This window comes from Vanessa cardui, chromosome 23, assembly GCF_905220365.1.
Source record: "Vanessa cardui chromosome 23, ilVanCard2.1, whole genome shotgun sequence".
NCBI lineage: Eukaryota > Metazoa > Arthropoda > Insecta > Lepidoptera > Nymphalidae > Vanessa > Vanessa cardui.
In genome coordinates, this window is record NC_061145.1 from 9,710,343 (window position 1) to 9,729,752 (window position 19,410).

The 19,410-nt window shown below is 32.3% G+C and overlaps 1 protein-coding gene across 1 annotated transcript in view; it reads right to left on the reverse strand.

Annotated features, from left to right (window-relative positions):
* Positions 1 to 10,191: 10,191 nt before the first annotated feature.
* Positions 10,192 to 19,410, reverse strand: part of LOC124539814 (alpha-2Db adrenergic receptor) — a 545,191-nt gene continuing 535,972 nt past the window's right edge. Inside the window, exons 4-7 of the mRNA XM_047117172.1 lie at positions 15,124 to 15,273; positions 14,489 to 14,601; positions 13,820 to 13,955; positions 10,192 to 11,377 (exon numbers count right to left, since the gene is read on the reverse strand). Of these exons, the coding sequence (XP_046973128.1) occupies positions 10,778 to 11,377; positions 13,820 to 13,955; positions 14,489 to 14,601; positions 15,124 to 15,273 (999 nt within the window). The 3' untranslated portion in view covers positions 10,192 to 10,777. The remainder of the gene's footprint in view (positions 11,378 to 13,819; positions 13,956 to 14,488; positions 14,602 to 15,123; positions 15,274 to 19,410) is intronic.

Sequence of the window (19,410 nt, forward strand, 5' to 3'; positions counted from 1 at the left end):
AAGCAATACCAAGTACTGTTGTTTGGTACGATGTACAAATATTCTGTACCATATTTGATATCTGCATTGCATCAAGTTTGGCAGGTCGCTAGTTAGAGATACTGCGAATTTGCATGATTTTTTATTTTCTATCAAAAATACTTACAAAATACTGGACCAAAATGCAATCGTAACTCGATTTTATTGGTAAAATTGGTAAAACACTGTTGATAATAATTATGATTATGCAACTATAGAGCTTGTCAATAGTTCCAACAAAAAAGTTGTCAAACAGTTGAATAAAAGTAATGCGTAATCTTTGTCTATTCGTGCCTTTAAGAATTAAAAAAATAATGTCAAGGATGTTTGCACGCTGAAGATTAATACTAGCATATGGCATTGGTGACATAATCTGTGCCCTCTTGGCACAAATAAAGGCCCAAAAAAAGAAGATTAATATAATTAGTACATGGATGACACGACACCTTGGGAATTAAACGATCGCCACCTGGATATATCATTGTTATGGAATCAATTTCATTACATTGAAAATTGTAAGCAATTAGTGAATTTTACAATAAAAACGCGCGCGCTTCACCGATTCTTCTGAAGTAGGTGATACGGCTTAATTTGTTAATCAATATGTAAATGCTTCTATTGTGAGTGATACATGATAAAGCTAGTTTATTTGTATATATTTTCAAGAATACGGATAAACTAAATTGACACTAGGGTATCTAACAGCTAGAGCAGAGATGGCCCAGTGGTTAGAACGCGTGCATCTTAACCGATGATTGCGGGCTCAAACCCAGGCAAGCAGCGCTGATTCATGTGCTTAATTTTTCTTTATAATTCATCTCGTGCTCAGCGGTGAAGGAAAACATCGTGAGGAAACCTGCATGTGACAAATTTCATAGAAATTCTGCCACATGTGTATTCCACCAACCCGCATTGGAACATCATGGTGGAATATGTTCCAAAACCTTCTCCTTAAAGGGAGAGGAGGCCTTTAGCCCAGCAGTAAGAATTTACAGGCTGTTGTTGTTTGTTGCAGTTGTATCTAACAGCTAGTGACGTATTTACGCGGACAAGGTACCAAGATTATCCTTTTTGATTTGTTTTGCTTGGGACTCACTGGTGTGCAGTAGGTCGAGTGCGCCCCCGCACACCACTACCAAAAAACTAGCATTACCCTCTTCGTCTTTTCAGTGAACGCCGCAGGATCGCTTTCGTATGCTACTGTGATGATCCTTAAAGTATCCTATAGTTTTTAAATTATTAGAGTAAATGACAAATTCAAATTCCGAAATTTCACAACAGTTTTCTTTGGTTTTTTTTTATGGTATAGGTTGGCGGACGAGCATAAGGGCCTGATGGTAAGTGGTCACCATCATCCATAGACAATGACGCTGTAAGAAATATTAACTATTCCTTACATCGTCAATGTGCCACTAACCTTGGGAACTAAGATGTTATGGCCCTTGTGCCTGTAGTTACACTGGCTCACTCACCCTTCAAACCGGAACACAACAATACTGAGTACTGTTATTTGGCGGTAGAATATATGATGAGTGGGTGGTATATACCCAGATGAGCTTCGACTTTCTTGTTACAGAATAGTCCTGCTAGAACGTCAAATAAAAAAAAATCACGAATGGAAACTGGTATCGCGTAAAATAATTTAAATAAGAATTCGAACCGTTAGACTATCGAGTCAGTTAACGAAGATTTTTAATTAGAAACGAACACAATATAACCGTTAACATAATTAACCTTTGAAAATTCGTAACTCAATCAGAGGCCGTCAACTTTATTACGAGATAAACATTTTCGAATAGCGTTTTCAATTACGAGCCCGTGTAAGTTTAGCGGGACATCTCCCTGGCGGCGACGCTAACTTCTGTGCGTGACACACGGACGCGATGATTGAAACCACTTCTAGGGAAATAATCGAAGTGATTTTTAATGCCAGTGTGTGTTTATCATGCAAACTTTTTCGGGATGTAGCGTCCACCTTATAATTTTTTTTTTCAATTATTCTACCATATTTTTTTTCTATAGTTGTGTTGCGTGTTGCGACACTTGTTGGTGTTAGGTACAGCGCCATCACGTGGCTAATTTCCTTTCCTGCTTTAATAAAAAAACAAAAGAGACTGGATATTAACCAGTACAATTGAGTGGTAAAGGGTTAAATCTCAATATATTTTAAGTAAAAAAGAGAAAGGCATATCGGTTAAGGTAACGGGTGAAAGAGAAAGAGGGAGAGGATAATTAAGTACACAGTCATTAGACATTAGACTTAAACACACAACGCAACTATTATACGGAGAATTAGTGCGACTTTCCGAACGTCATGCGTCAAGCTGACAGATGGCATTTAAAATTCTTTCTCATTTTGGCGGGAGGTCGCGCGTAATACGGTCAGGCGTATCATTGTTTTACTGTTTTTGTAATAATATTAGAAAACCAGAAATATTTTGAAGTATTTTGTTGTTAATGATTATTATTATATATCCATGCAATAAATTAGTTATAAAAGTAATTTTGTTTTGTTAATACCATATTACTCATATTATATTAACTATTATTTCGTTTGTGTATATATTAGCTTACAATAGATATGTAAAAATTAAACAAAATTGATAGTCAGTCTCCAAATATATATTTAAAAGACGATTCAACATGCATGTGATTAATTCGAAATAAGTAACGTTGTAATCATAGTATATGACGTCATTACAAATCTAAAATGGCTGCCGATCAAATAGTTACTTAATATAATCTATTTAACATTACAATTAACAATTTATTGTTATAAAATTATTTCAATCAAATTTGATTAGATCGTAAATGAGATTATGAATTGGAATGATTGAATTAAATATTAACATATTAATTAAAGCTAATAACTAATTATTTTAATGGACAGATAATTACCGACGTTGATTTGAATATAATTAGTGAAACGTAAAAAATAAACCTCATATATTATATTACCTTTTTTTAGTAACATATATTAACATACTCTAATTAAAATATTCAATGAAAAAGATTAGCACTGGAATAAATATTATTCTGATTTTGAATTATTTACTTTGAATTATTACACACAAATGATCTTGTGCCGTCAGCACATCGCCTTTTTAGTTGTACTCCATACTTGGCATGACGAAATCATAACAATTTATTGTTAGATTAATATAATACATTAATCAATCAGTCAGTACAGGGTACTCAAACAATTGTGACATGTCGTAAATAAAAATATATTGTTCCTTCGGTCTTTGAGTATTGGCTAGCCTCATACCTGGATCCGTCTCTGAATATTATATGCCTCAGTATCTCAAGATAGCCTACACGCCAAAATCTTACAATTATAAAATTTAATTTAATAAAATCATTATGATAATGATGATTTAGGCTTCCAAGCACGTGTGCTTAATTCCGTAAGTGTACGATGGTCCACGAATTTCTCGAAAACTGGAAGTCGTATTGAGATGATCATTTTCAATTTAATATAGGTACACTACAACTTGGGAACAGATTAAGTTTAATTAAAATCGGTTTAGTAGTTTAAAGATATATTCTTTTTGTTCACTAGCTGGTTCTAATTTTGAAGTCTAATAATTTTTTTTAAAATCATTTCTGTACTCTATTAAATTATTTATAATACAACACAATTCTACTAAAATGCTTATATCCACTTTAAATTTACATCCTAATTGGTATCGTATCAATGAGGTCTTAAATATTGTTTAATTGGCGTCAGTCCTCATATAGTTGGGGTTACTCCTTTGTATGTATATGTACCTGTATTAACAGTTGCTTACTTATCATTACTATGGACGAATGATGAGTTAGTAAGTGTACAGTGTGTGCGTGTGTGTATGTGTATGTGTGTGTGTGTGTGTATGTAGACATATAAAATGTTGCTAGATAACTCGTAATAGTGGGTAATACGCTAATATGTCTATCCAAACCTTATTTAATTTTAAATGTAATTTCATGTAACAAATATACAGGTTCTTTTAAGAGTTTTAAAATGGTTGTAAGATTGCTAATATACATCAAAATCAAATCAAAATACATTTTATTTCAAGTAGGCTTTTACAAGTACTTTTTGAATTGTCAATTAACAAGTATTTTAAGTGAATACCACCATCTACCACCGGTTCGGAAAGTAGGTTCTACCGAGAAGAACCTGCAAGAAAATCAGTAGTTACTCTTTTTCACCATTTCAAAATACAGTCATGTTAGTTAATTACAGTTATATATGTATGTAATTTATCCTGTCTCTATCTCTATTTATTTAGCTATCTGTATTTTTATTTATCTATCTATATTAATATGATTACCACATTCTGGCAAATAAAGAACATTTCATTTCATTTCATTAATAGATTGATTGATTTTAATAGTTCCCTGTTTGCAGCCGTATGTATGATCACTAACAGTGTCAGAACTGTATATGTCTGTTTCTTGTAACTCTATAAGTTAGTTATTGATTATTCCTGGGGCTGATAGCGCATAAACAATACAATACCAGATACTAACTTCGGCTAAGTTTGAATTGTGTGGAAAATTATATATACTAATGAATTGTAATATTACTGGAACAGCGAGCGAGACCATCGTATTACAACCTATCGAAGTTTCTATTTATTGTAAGAAATACATAGTAGGGATATCGTTACATAGTATAAAAAGTCGCTTACAGTCTGTCCATATGTATGGAAAGATCTTTAAAATTACGTAACGGATTTTGATGCGTTTTTTTTAATAGATAGAGTGATTCCAGAGGAAGGTTTGTATATAGTTCATGGACACTATAATAAATAAATATGAGACAACATCACATACGTTACTTTGATCCCAATGTAAGTAGCTAAAGCAACACAAGTGTGATAAGGTAATCAGAAGTAACGACGGTACCACAAACACCCAGACCCAAGACAACATAGAAAACTAATGATAATCTACATTGATTCGACCGGTAATCGAACCCGGGACCTCGGAGTGGCGTACCCATGAAAACCAGTGTACATACCACTCGACCACGTAGGTCGTCAAATAATAAACAAGAAAAAATCTGTAGTAAGTATATTTAGTATGAGCATTGCACCCGTGTGAAGCCGGTTTGGATATCTAGTGTAGCAAGATACTCGAATCTCACCGGTGAAAACGAGTTTTAAACGTTACCATGTGATATGTGAGTTACTATAGTCATTATAAAATTTATAGGTATCATGTGTCAAAAACACTTAATTATGAATTGTTAAAAAATAATTATATTTTTAGTCGACAGTAGGCAGATATACGCAAAATTTGTATAGTCCAGATATTTCGATGTTCAATTAAATCCAATTCTTAGTTTAATGGCTTTTAATATTACGATGTTATTTAAATGAAATTCAATGACATGACAGTTCAACCGTCAACGGGCGGCCATGTTTGACGTTTACGGGAATGCGTTCCAAAATAATATATTCGTGCGAAATAATCTGTGCCTTTTTGGCACAAATAAAAAATAATTCGTGTAGGGGTGCGGTAAGGTCGCTGAAGTTTTCAGTAACAATATATTATAAGATCAACGTTTATGTTAAGTTATATGTTAAATGAAAAATAAAAATAAACTGCATTTGTTTTGGTTTATTTACTTTATCCAAGTGAAGCTAGGTTTTAATTTAATAGACTAATAATAAACTGACTTTAAAATAAAATATAACATTAATTACTTTAAATGAATAATAAGAAACAAACAACCAGTGCTTATTTTCTATGACTAAGATATGGTATATCTATACTAGCCACAAGATACGATGGCCGTTTTGACACATTAAAAAAGTGATGTGAAATGTAAATTTATTATCGATATAATATATTCAAATCTTTGTTTTTTTTGCAAGTAGTATCTGATTAAAAAGGTTTAATAAAAAAAATATAAAATAAGTTTAAGTAATATATTCGAACGAAATCAATTTAAATCAAAAATTGGAATTAGAATGAATAACTTTATAAACACATTACATACAAGAAATAAATTGATACAAAAAAGAAACCAAAAACACTAGTGGCTATATTTAATCGGAGTCGTCTGTACTGCTGCTTTCACTCTCACTGCTATCATTCACATTAATTATAAGTTCATTTTCTAAAATATTATCTATTTTCACATTTATTTCATAATCGTTAAAAAGTTATCTTCGCGGTACCCTAATATTTGTAGTTTAGAAATCACATTCGATGAATTTTATGACTAACTGCACGTCACTATTGACAATATCTCCTCCTTTGATGTAATTATTTATTAAATACGAAACTTTATGAGCGGGCAAACGTCAAAACGGCCATCATAGCGTGCCGCTACTATAAAGCTGTCAAATTTCGTGCCAAAAGTAAACCTACATAAGCCTCATTGACAGATGATCGTGGTTTTTTTTTTTAATGTATTGCGCTCCAAGGTATTGATGCATAAGGCTGTAAATATTGTATAATTTTAAACAATAAGGTTGAATTAAAACAATTTGTAAAGATTAAAACTTGTATATTTGGTACTTCGTATATTCATTCATTTACAATTTCGAATCGATAATAATAATTGTATCGTATGAGATTCAATACAAAGAATATAACGAAATTATAGTATTCACCGAATTATTTTTAAATAAATTATTTAACGGACTACTAGACTCTGTTTACTATTATAATATAAATAATTATAGATTATAACTTTTATATTATTGAACAAGATTCTAATAATAATACATAATATATATAATACTATTCATTAATCTAAAAACAAATTTATTATAATATCGAAATCGTCTATTTTTAATATTTAAATATGAATTGGCATATTTCTTTACATTTTTAAACTGTACAGATGCTTTATTTGAAAAATTTATATAGATTAAGAAAAGATAATTATTAATTTTTTATCATTTAAAAAAAATTATTGCGTTCAATTATAATTAGTTTTGGAAAATATAACGAAATGATTTTTTTTCATTACGATATATTTTCTTAAATTATATATTTATATTATTTATGTAAAATCGTCGCAATTCGTAAGGGCTCATTACATAATTGCGGGATTTTAGATATATTTATTTTTATACATATATATTATTTTAGATATATATATGTCTTACGTTACTCTGCTTTAAAATTTATAGCTAGTAAAATAATTTGGCAGCTTACATAGCTAACGTTTTACGTGAACATAATTTACATAAATTGGTGTTTCATTAAATGTTCATAAAATAAAAACGAATAAACGCTAAATTTACATATTAACGATCACACGCACTTTGGAAGACAATATATGAAATACTTAAATTGATAAATGATAACAATACATATTCGTTTATCCCTTCTATTGCTCAAATTATTTATAAATTATATTATTTATGTTATATTAAATAATTCTATTAATATATTTATAACCTAATTAATGAGATATCTAATACAAGAATCTAAAATACATTTATTTAGAATTAAGTCCTCGTTGTCGTTTTAAAATTTATAATTATAATATAATCTAGTAATTTATAAACTGTATTTACATTTTGTAGGAAAGAAATATTTTTTTATAAACTATATTCAGTCATAGGTACAGTTTATAAATATTTATAATAATTAACGTTAAATCTATTTATGTTATTTATATATTTTATGTAATATTTTTACATAATGAGATACATGAACCAAGCTTATGTACAGGATACGCTGAATTCTCTATATACGCACAAATTTAACGCGTATGTTTTACTAAGATATTAGAATATATTATACTATTATCATAAGATTAGGTTTATATAGTTTTGGTGTTCTTTTTTTATAATACAATTACAACTATACTATAGTTCAATGTTTATTTATAATATAAATAATAACAATATTTATACAAATTGAAAATGGAATGCGACCAGCGCTTCGAAATTACAAAAAACGCACATGTTTTTTTTTACATAAATTAATTTTACAATTGTTAAATTATTAATAATTCTCTTTAATAATCGATTGAATATAATTTTAAATAAATTATGCGAAAATAATTTAACTGTTAATAATTGATAAATTAAAATGTGTATTTTTTTTAATAATATATATTTTTTTCTTTTTTTATTAAAATGTGCAATTTATTGAAGTGCTAGTAGGCACGGAGGCACAGTCATCATTTAATTAATTATTAATAATTATATTTTAATAATCATTGAGAGATTGTAAACATTTTTATATGTTATACAGTGAAAACAAAATATACTATGTAGAACATGATATATATATTATGACACTACATTTTAAGATTATATTTGTTGTATTAATCTCCAAAATTAAGTTACAATTCATTCAAAGATCTAACACCACACCTTTACAACGTTATTGTGATCATTATTTAATGAATATGATGTAAATGAGTATTTTTATAACAAGATACACACATAATAAGGCTCGGTTACATGTAAGGCAAATTAACGACATACGTAAAACTTTTTATTATAATCTGTGGAAATTCGCGCCTTTTTCATATTTTGTTAATTGTTTGTCTACTCTGTGGATGTTTAAAATTGAAGCTTGTGGTTCCTTTTTTTTTTTTAAGTAATCCTAAGGCATTGAATTGACGTAACAAGCTTAATCCAAGCTCGACGCCATACAGCCTGTATATCGATGTGATGTGATCAAAAACGTAGCCGTCACGTTTCAAAATATCAGAATTTATGGCTATGCGAAAATCTTCGAATTAAAAAGCAGGAAATATTTAATAATATTGCCTTAAAATATGATTGTTTGAAAAGGATCTCCGGATTTAATGATTAAATTGTAAAAATAAGTTAGTTATAAATAATATTGTAAAGCCAAGCCAAGGGATTGCTAGTGTAGAGCAGGATTTAAAAAAAAAATTAAAATAGTTTTGTCAATAAAATACTTTTGCTGTATGTGTTATACACTCACATGTAGAAGAAACTAGGAAATAAAGACTTACTCTCACGCTAAACAATATTAATTAGTGCTATTTTGTTCCGGTATAAAGATTGAACGAGTTGGTGTAACTACAGGCACAAGGGACATAACATTTTACATCCCAAGACTGATTATGGATTGGCTATTGAAATAGTGAATATTCTCAATCACCAATAGTCAGGAGCTGATCAGTTGCACATTAAGCAGTCACCAATATTATAATGAAAAAAACATTACATCACCATTTCAGTAGAAAAATTCTGGCAAAGTAATCGTCTATATAAACTCTTCAATGGTCATAGATCCTAGTGTTATAGGACATTATGGATTAATCTAAGGTTACATAGTCTGCTAATCACTAATATCGAAGTTTAATAAATTACACATCTTTGTGCTTTATTGCGGCTAATCTTGATATTTGTGGTTGAACTGGTGCTTACATAATAATGCTTCCGATTATATTATTTTGTTAGAAACATAGATCTGAAATGATGATAGTATAGCGGGCGTGTAAATAATAAGATAAATATGTTTTTTGGTGTCAAGCATATATTTTGTTATGGCATATGCAAATGGGCCACTAAATGCTCAGTCATCCAAGGCCATATGCACCTGGTGCTCGTAGTTATAATCACTCAACCTTCAAACCGGAACACAACAATATTGCTGCTTCCTTATAGATGAGTGAGTGGTACCAACCCAGACTTACACAATCCTTCCCACGAGGTAAAAATATATATGTTTCTTTAAAACATATAGATGAACAGACTTGGATATATGCTGTGACACTGACTGTATATTTTTTATTTTTCACATGGTTGTTTGGTATACATATTTTTAATTAGTAATTATATATATATTTTGATTATTTCAATTGAATAATACCTGAAGATGAAGTTGAAATAAAAAGTTATGAAATTAATAAAAAGAAGTACGAATGCCTTTTTCCATAAATATATATGTTATTGATTCTTGTAATGAAATTTATTTAAGATGAACAATTATACAATATTAACTTAAAATTAATTTATTGTTTGTACGTATAAAGCGTATAGTTTATCTATTTATTGAAAAATTAACATAAATAAATATTTATTTTTATACAGATTATTTATATTTTAAGAAAGAACGATAGAAAAAGCTACACGTTAATTTATTAAGAATTATAATAAAATTATAAGGTAAGGGTATAAAATGTTTTTTTTTTTCGTTAATTATTTTTTACAAGTATAAGTAAGAGGTTATTTAGATAATATATGTTATCTATACTTTTCAAATCCATCAGTGTTGCAGTATTTTTTTCATTAATATAATTTTCACTAGACGAATCTACGTTTAAAGAAAACTAGTTTTTTATACAATTATTTTTTACATGCGATTAATTTGTATTCCCTAGCATACTGTAATTAGACTAACTTTTGTGTAAACAAGATACTTGAGGGACCTTTAGCTTATTTAAAACACTTGTAAAATTACACAATATCTTAAACAGGAATCGAAAACGGATGAAATCACAACGGCTAGACTTCTCTTACAGATAAAACGCCAATAAGATTATCCAGAATACAAAAGTAATAAGCGACAACTGTATTCATAGAATAGATCACGTACGAAAATCTATACAACATAATAGTATTATTTACAAATGAACACATTATTCTTTTAAAAATATATTCGACTTAAATGATAGTATAGTACAAAGTAAAAATTTAAGCGTTTCAAGTTAATGATAGTGATCTGATCAGCGTACATTGTAAAGACCTGGCGCTGCGCGTTGCTGGGCCAGCAGGATCCTGTTGGCCACACACCTATAGCAGCACAGGTAGGCTAAACATCACTTGAACAATATCCGTCTGAATGCTCGTCTGAAATCTTTGTTGAATATCGTATATATTACAGGATTTAATACGGAGTTCATATAACCCAGCCAGAAGGCTATCGCGAACGCACTCGAGGGTATAACGCACCTCCTACACGCAGCCTTCAATATATAAAGGAAGAAGAATGGCAGCCAGCATGCTATAAAGCTGCCCATGATTAAACCTAATATTAGTGTCGCACGCTTTTCTTTCTTTCTCGCTAATCTTCTCTTCTCTCTTTCTGGATCACGTGGCTTGTGCTGTTTTGGTAACGCTGGTTCCAGTTCAGCTTTTGTTGGTTGAGCTTTTTCTTGTTTTCGCGACGAGTCACTCTTCTTGCCGAAGATTGGCTGGCATATTCTTAATTTAAGAGGTTTGACTACAGCGCAGCGTGACACGACACCGGAGTCTGATGATGACGGTTCCAATTCGGATACCATGTCTGTGTCTATGGCTACGCTTGGTGCTCTGCACCTCTGGGATTGCAGCTGCAGTTCTCCATTTACGGAGAGCGTTGAACTTCTATATGGACATGCTGCTAAGGGGTTTCTTGTTACTTGTGCTGATGTTACCACCTGGAACAAGCATTAATATTGTAGCTGACGTCATAAAACTTAGGAAAACTGAGTGTTTGTTTAAAAGAAATGAGCGCATGTCAGGTAAATTACAAGGATTGGAAACAAGTACTTTAGCGGTGTAGTAATTTATTTTGCCCCAAATTTTTGACACATGCAGGTTCTCTCACGATGTTTCCTTCATCACCCAGTCCTTTACCTATTTGTGTATTTATATTGGCTAAGCAGTTTTACGAAAATATATTTCCCTTATTCGGTAAAATACGTACACATTATTTAACGAAAGTATTCCTTATTAATTAAACACCATATTCATGACTGCAAAAGCATTGAATCCCTAGCGAATACTTACTAAGAAAGGATAGTATATCTCTGACGTCATACGTCTTATATAACAGGCATACATTCACACGTATTTGAATAAAGAAAATAAATTCAAATTATATTCCCGGTGAAATAAATCTCCGAATACAAATTCCGAGCGAATTTTGCGGGTGCAGGTGGAAATACGTTGAATAAATGTATTTTTCAATTTTCTCAAGAATGAAGCATTAGTATAACTATCGAAGCTAGTTATCCATACATATATACCTCCCCATATCTGAATTTCATCAAGATATAGTATGAGTATCCTTGAGAGACGATTTCGTGGAAAAAGTACGATTTATATAACCCAGTTTTTATCATTATACATTATGCAATTTTGCTGTACGAAGTAGATTCGAAGACTAAAGTCTGCATATGCTTTTTAGTGAACATATATTAAAGTGAATTATGAGTTAAGTAACTTAGTATTTCTTAGTCAACGTATGATGTAAGCAGTTTCATGTACTTTGATTCTATAATTCATCTCGTGTTAGGCTATGAAGAAAAACACTGAGAAAATCCTCAATTAAATCTAGCGGAGCGGAAATCAGCGTGGTGGAATCTGGAAACCTCCATTCACCACATAAGCAAATCCGATCCCAGCTGTGGGATACATGAGGATATTACAGGCTTGTTAGTTCCAATTCTTGGATCCAAAATCAACATGTATTGATAATTGAATTAACAAATATCATTAATAAATTGTATAATATAATAAACTATTAACCCATTAATCGGTTAAATTTCATCCCAGAAGCAGTTTTATAGAGCGATTACGTGATTAAATGCATTCTCATTTTATAAAAAGGTGCATTAAAATTCTAGGAACATTTCTATATACTATTGTTCAAGAGTTTGTACTTGTTAAATAAATGAAACAGTATCTGCTACTGCGAGGTAAGTAACCGGAAATGTACGCGTTTTAACGTTATTTTAAATGGATAACAATTAATGTTTTTTTCTAGAAATTAAGTTGAAAACGGTGAGTTAACAGAGCTTTTAATGCGAATGATAAAATGCATTATCTTAATGGACTTTGTGGCTAAAGGTTTTATAGGAAAAATTAAGGTTCTCAATTCTTTCGGTCTTACTCTCAAACAGCATTACCTGTCTACCTTTGTTGGAGATTATGAAGTTGAAATTGAATTTTTGAAATATTTCAAGAGTTTAATTCAATATTATAGAAGTTCAAAGTTTAATATACGATATTAAAGTAAAAGAAATATCGTTTGAAAGAGTAAATATAATAACATTTTTAAATGAAAGATTCGTGTACACTTTTCTTGGAAATTGTAATCGAGTATTTGCTTTGTTTGTTGTAAGCGAATTTATTTCATTGTTTTGACGATTTTTTGATTTAACCATCATCCATTTATGCTATTACAGCTGAGTCTATATGAAAATTATGGAGTTTCATCAACTTATTTAAATGTAGATTATATTTTTAGGCAAATGTGCTGTTCCGTGAAGGTGAATTAGACAAATGTGCCTGATGGAACTGGTCATCATTGTCTATAGATATTAGAGCTGTAACTTTTAAACTATTATTAACACCACTAACGCGCCACTGACCTTGGGGATGTTGTTATGTCCCTTGTGGTATAAATAATAATTATTGTTGTTTGGTGGTAGAATATCTGATGAGTAACTATCCTACCCATACCCAAAATAAGTTAATACGTCATGAATTTACTTAGTTTTCTGTCATCATTAAGTAAGTAATAAGCATGGATTTTTTTAAAATTTTTTTTTATGGTATAGTTTGGCTGATGAGCAAACTCAAACTCAATACGAGCCACCTGATGGTAAGTGGTCACCATCACCCATAGACAATGACGCTGTAAGAAATATTAACTATTCCTTACATCGTCAATGTGCCAACAAAATTGGGAACTAAGATGTTATGTCCCCTGTGCCTGTAGTTACGCTGGCTCACTTACCCTTCAGACCGGAACACAACAATACTGAGTACTGTTATTTGGCGGTAGAATAACTGATGAGTGGGTGGTACTACCCGGACGGGCTTGCACAAAGCCCTACCAGTGGTAAGTTTAACGTGTGGTTTTTGATTATTACCTTCAACGTGTCTTTCCTCTCGTCTGGTTGAGGTCCAGCGTCCCCCGCCTCGCTTGTTGATATATCGGAGGCGAAGTCGCACGTAACAGTCGGTATGGGTACCTGTTGCGTTTCTATTGTTGATATCTGACTTTCCCTGAAATTAATATCGTTATATGACTTTTGATTCTAAACGAAAATGTACTTCTTTCATGAGGATAGATTGAGGGATTGGCTTGTTATGATCTAAGGAGTTGAAGGTAGGCTTTCTGTCGTGGTTTTTTGTATTGATGTTATAAAATGAACATTGCTGCTCTTAATAAGCTATTAGAAATTAAATGTGGTAATGTTGAATACCCAATAAATTACATCGTTTGCCAGTGGATGGATACTACATGCGTTGACAAATTAGTGCATCAGATAATAAAGGAACAGGAATAGAAGAAAAAATACGCTGTAAACTTAGATGTTACGTCTCTTGTGGCTGTAGTTACACTGGGTCACTCAGAGTCATCAAACTGGAACACAATAATGAACATTGCTGTTTTACGCCAGAATATATGATGAGTTGATGAGGGCTTGCACAAAGCCCTACAAGAAAGTTCCTCTTGGGAATGGCTATCGCAAATAGCTTGGCTATAGAGGACTTTCAGGCTATTAAGGATGTAAATATGTAGTCTGTCATCTCACCTATTATTATTAGAATTGTTAACATCTATCCCGGGTGGTATAGATATGGTGGATGTCGTCGGCATGGGCCGCGTGCCTTTCGGCGCGTTTGTGAAGCTCGTCTGTTGTTCGTTCTGAAACAAGCAAATATTATACAGCATATAAACGATAACGAGAGACTTAAGTGTGTTTAAAACAGCTTAATAAAATATTTAAAAAGAAAATAAATTGTAAATATGTATATATTTGTTAATTGTATTTTCATTTAAAAAAGGTAGTTTACCGGTGACCACATACGGAAACGAGGAAACATGCAATGCGTTTTTCCAACGATAAAAAAGACTACAGAGACTAAAGAGGTCAGGATGAAATCTGTGACCTTGAAATTGACCTTTATACTTTTATATGATACCTGATACCTACTAGCCGTTGCCTACAGCTCTGCTCGCGAATAAAATAATTTTATTTATAAATTAACTTAAAATGTTTCATTGATGATTGGTATGGATAAAAAGTAACCTATATTCTTTATCAAGCTCTAGACTATTTGTGTACCAAATTTAATTTAAATCTGTCGGTACCTTTGGTGTGAAAGCGGGACAGATAGAGTTCCTTTCACATTTATAATATTATTATGGATAAATCTATATACTTACCGGTCTTGGTCTTGGGTTTTTCCGTATACCCCGTCTCGCTCTTGCCTTGGCAGCGTAATATATTCGTATGTACACGAAGACCATTATGCAGGACGGTATGTAAAAGCTGCCCAGCGCAGAATATATCACGTAGCCGATATCATCCGATACCTGAGAATAAATATCAGGGGTTAGACAAATGTTATAGTTTATTATTTCTTAAGAGTATTAATTCTGGTCTATTTTATTTGTAAGGGTTAAAAACTTAGAATAGATTGTACATATGATATATTTTAGTAAGATCAGTTCCATCTGAAAAAATCAAAATAGGTATACTTTATTCAAGCAAGCTTCTACAAGCGCTTTTGAATCGTCATTTAACAACTATATTAAGTGAAACTACCAGCAGTACGGAAAGTAGATTCTACCGCGAAGAACCGTCAAGAAACTCAGTCAACATTTATAAAATACAGTAATGTTAATTAATTACAATTATATATTAATGTAAAATATCCTGCTTGGAAATTAACAAGTATTAATTCCACGCTTTTTATATATGATATAAGTACTAGTTGATAGGTTTATAAACATAGATTAAGCCCTTAAATACTTTTTATGTAACACAACATATAATTTTGTAATACATTTATTTATTACTAACATCTGCTTGTATGTTGGTCATATGTTAGAGATTTGATATCATTGCAAATTTCATTTAAAATCACACAGTCGTAATAAACAAACTTTTAGCAAATAGACTTTAAAACTTATAATATTAGTAGAGTTTTGGGTAAACTTTTTTTTCTTGTTTTTCTCTTGCTGAAAAACGCATTATGCGCTGTCCCCACGTGATGGAAAGTGGGGGTGGCACTCTCCGGAGCCCTGGACGCCGAATACGCCGGGTTTATACACTAAAAAACCAGCGGTACCCTCTCGGTCTTTCGGTGGACGCCACGGGATCGCTTACGCATGCTACCGTGACGAAAGTTTTGGGTAACCTATACCAATAATAAACATAAATAATATATTCTTATTATAATTTATAGTCATAGTAGCTTTTACACTTTATATTTCTCTAAACAAGCTACAGATGTCTACGTGCTAATAGTCATCACGATTGGCTAAGAAATTGCGCTTAGATAAATTAATAAACAGACAGACATTACACTTTTCCACTATTTGGAATAACGGATATGAATTCAGAATAAACGTGTTAAATTCCACAGTGATTGTTTCTCGTGTGGTCACCCTACTTCATACATAATGTAGAACATTAAAAAGCAATGGTTTTAATATGATGCACGTCATTCTGCGACCAAAATACACAATTATGTAGTAACTATTTAATTATAAAAATGTATTACATTTTAAATACAGTAGAATTCATTTATAACGACGTCGCTTATAACGACTAACCGTTTTTAGCGTCGATATTATTTACTCATGTTCGGTTTAATAGTTAGATACTGAGAAAATGTAACCGTTTAATGCGACTTCGGTTTGAGCGACAAACCGTTTATAGCGACCATTTTTTACGATAATTCGTCCGTTTAAAACGACGCGCCGTGTTTTGTTTCAATTTAGGTAACGAAAGACCAATACCTCGGCCCCCTCACTTTCCCCGCGCGCTTCACCGTTCAATTCTCCTTATTTACGCGCGTAAATCATAGTTAGTGTTTGTCACCTATTACGACAAGTTCATAAATTGCTATAAAATGAGTTCTGTGAAAAGAAAGTGTTTTACAATTGAAGAAAAGAGTGCAATATTACACAGATTAGAAGCTGGTGAATCAAACGCAACCCTCGCAAAGGAATTTGGAGTATCTCATTCTACTACATCAACAATAAAAAAGAATAAATACAAAATCGAGCCGCTATTTAATGCCAATGTTTTAAAATGCAAACGTGTGCGAACTTCCACTCATGAGCAGTTGGATAAGGCATTGTTACAGTGGTTTAAGCTTCAGCGCGACCGGGGAATACCTCTTAATGGACCTCTGCTACAAGAGAAAGCAAATTTTTTTGCTAGGCAGTTAAACATGCAAAATTTCATATGTTCCATGAGTTGGATAAATCGTTTTAAAGTAAGACACAACATCGTCAGTGGAAAGATTGTTGGCGAGTCTTCGTCAGTACAACAGAGTGATGTACACGATTGGTTAGAAAATGTTAGGCCTACTCTACGTGCTCAATATAGTGATGATGACATTTTTAATGCAGATGAGACTGGGTTGTTTTATAAATTAACCCCAGACAAGACGTTGAAATTTAAAGGTGAAAAATGTGCAGGAGGAAAATTATCAAAGGAGCGAATAACAGTGATGGTGACAGCCAACATGAGTGGCACAGCTAAAAAAAAACTTCTCGTAATCGGGAAATCTCAACGACCCAGATGTTTTAAAAATGTACGGCATTTGCCAGTGGATTATGAGAGCAATCGAAAAGCCTGGATGACTGGTGACATTTTCACCAAATGGACACGCGCATGGGATCGTGAACTTACGAAAAAGAATAAGAAAATCCTGCTGTTGGTTGACAATTGTCCTGCACATCCCCATATTGCAGACTTGAAAAGCATAACCCTAGTGTTTCTACCTCCAAACACGACATCAGTGTTGCAACCCATAGATCAAGGGATCATTCGAGCTTTGAAAGCACATTTTCGTAAAAACCTTGTTTTAAAAATGATCCAGATTCTAGATGGCGGATGCAGTAGTGTTGAGTGCCCGAAGATCACTGTTCTAGACGCTATTCTAATGATTCAAGATGCCTGGACTCAACTCAAGCAAGGAACAATTTTTAACTGTTACAAACATGCTGGTTTTGTCCGAAGCAATATAGAATTTACCATAACTTCAGATGATTTTAACGAAGAAGACGACGTACCGCTGAGTATTTGGGCGAAGGCCATTGATAATCATCAGTTACCCATAACAAACGAGGAATTTGAACAATACGCGCGTGTCGATGATGCTGTCGCCACTTGTGAAGAGCCGTCTGATGAAAACATTGTGGATAATATCATCGCCGACGATGCGAATAGCAAAGATAGCGACGGTGGTGATGACGAACCAGAGTTTTATCCAACCTTGAGTGTATCTGAAGCTCTGAAGGCTGCGGAAACGCTTTAATCTTTTTGTTCAGACTAATTTTGATGATGACCATATGAAAACAATGATGTCACAAATTCACAATGCTGTCCGAAGTTCTTACTACCGAACAAAAGTCTGTCAAAAACAAACCCAAATAACAGATTTCCTACGTTAGTGACAGTATTACAGTACATCACGTACCTATGTTTGTAATTTGGAATGTACCACTTATTTGTGTACATATAAGAATAATTAAAATAAACATGTGTAACTGATTCCTACAACATGTTTTATTTACCTAAATAAGAAAATCAAACTTTCGCACTTATAATACATAATTACATACATGTGTAAATATCCGTTTTATACGACATCCGGTTAGTACGACATAATATCGCCGGTCCCTTGAAGGTCGTTATATCAGGATTCTACTGTAGTTTAAATTTTGTAAATTCGTGAAACGAGTGACCACAAACGCACGTGGATTTTACAAAATTGACTTATAATGATGCTCTTTTTATATTGTAGAAGTAATTTAAACAATATCGTTTTTATATAGGATTTTAAATTAACATGGTTATTTTTATTATTAAAGTTATTAATTTCGGGATATTTACCATGTATTTTATTTTTGTTCGGTGGAGCTCGATATTTCGACATTGTCTACGAATGTCTCGTTCACGAGACTGAAGTGTGCGGGTAGATGCTGATAATGTTAGAGGTGTCCGTATCGAACTACCTCCTTTCTTGTACGTTTGCTACGTAAACACCGGTCACCACTACTATTGTCACCCCTACCATTGTCACTAGTTGAATTTATTTTATGTACACTCGACACTCGATCCCGTGTTTTGCAGACGAAACTCACCGTATCAATTCGCGAATTTTTTATTTTATCTCTATATCTACTGTGGTTATGGATGTCACAGACTATGACAGAAAAATACAACACCTACTGAGTGATGAAAATACTTATCGAAAAGTCACCTATAACCCTACGGCAAGAACAAACCGAGCTACGACCACTCTAATTAAAACCTGTAGGGATGCTATTGGACATGAGACATCAAAATATTTACTCCGGCCGAGAAACATACAACCGCCTAAATTATACGGACTACCGAAAATACATAAGCCAAATGTCCCGCTGAGGCCGATAGTAAGTCAGATTGGCTCGCCCACCTATGAATTGGCACAACATGTATGTAAAGTACTA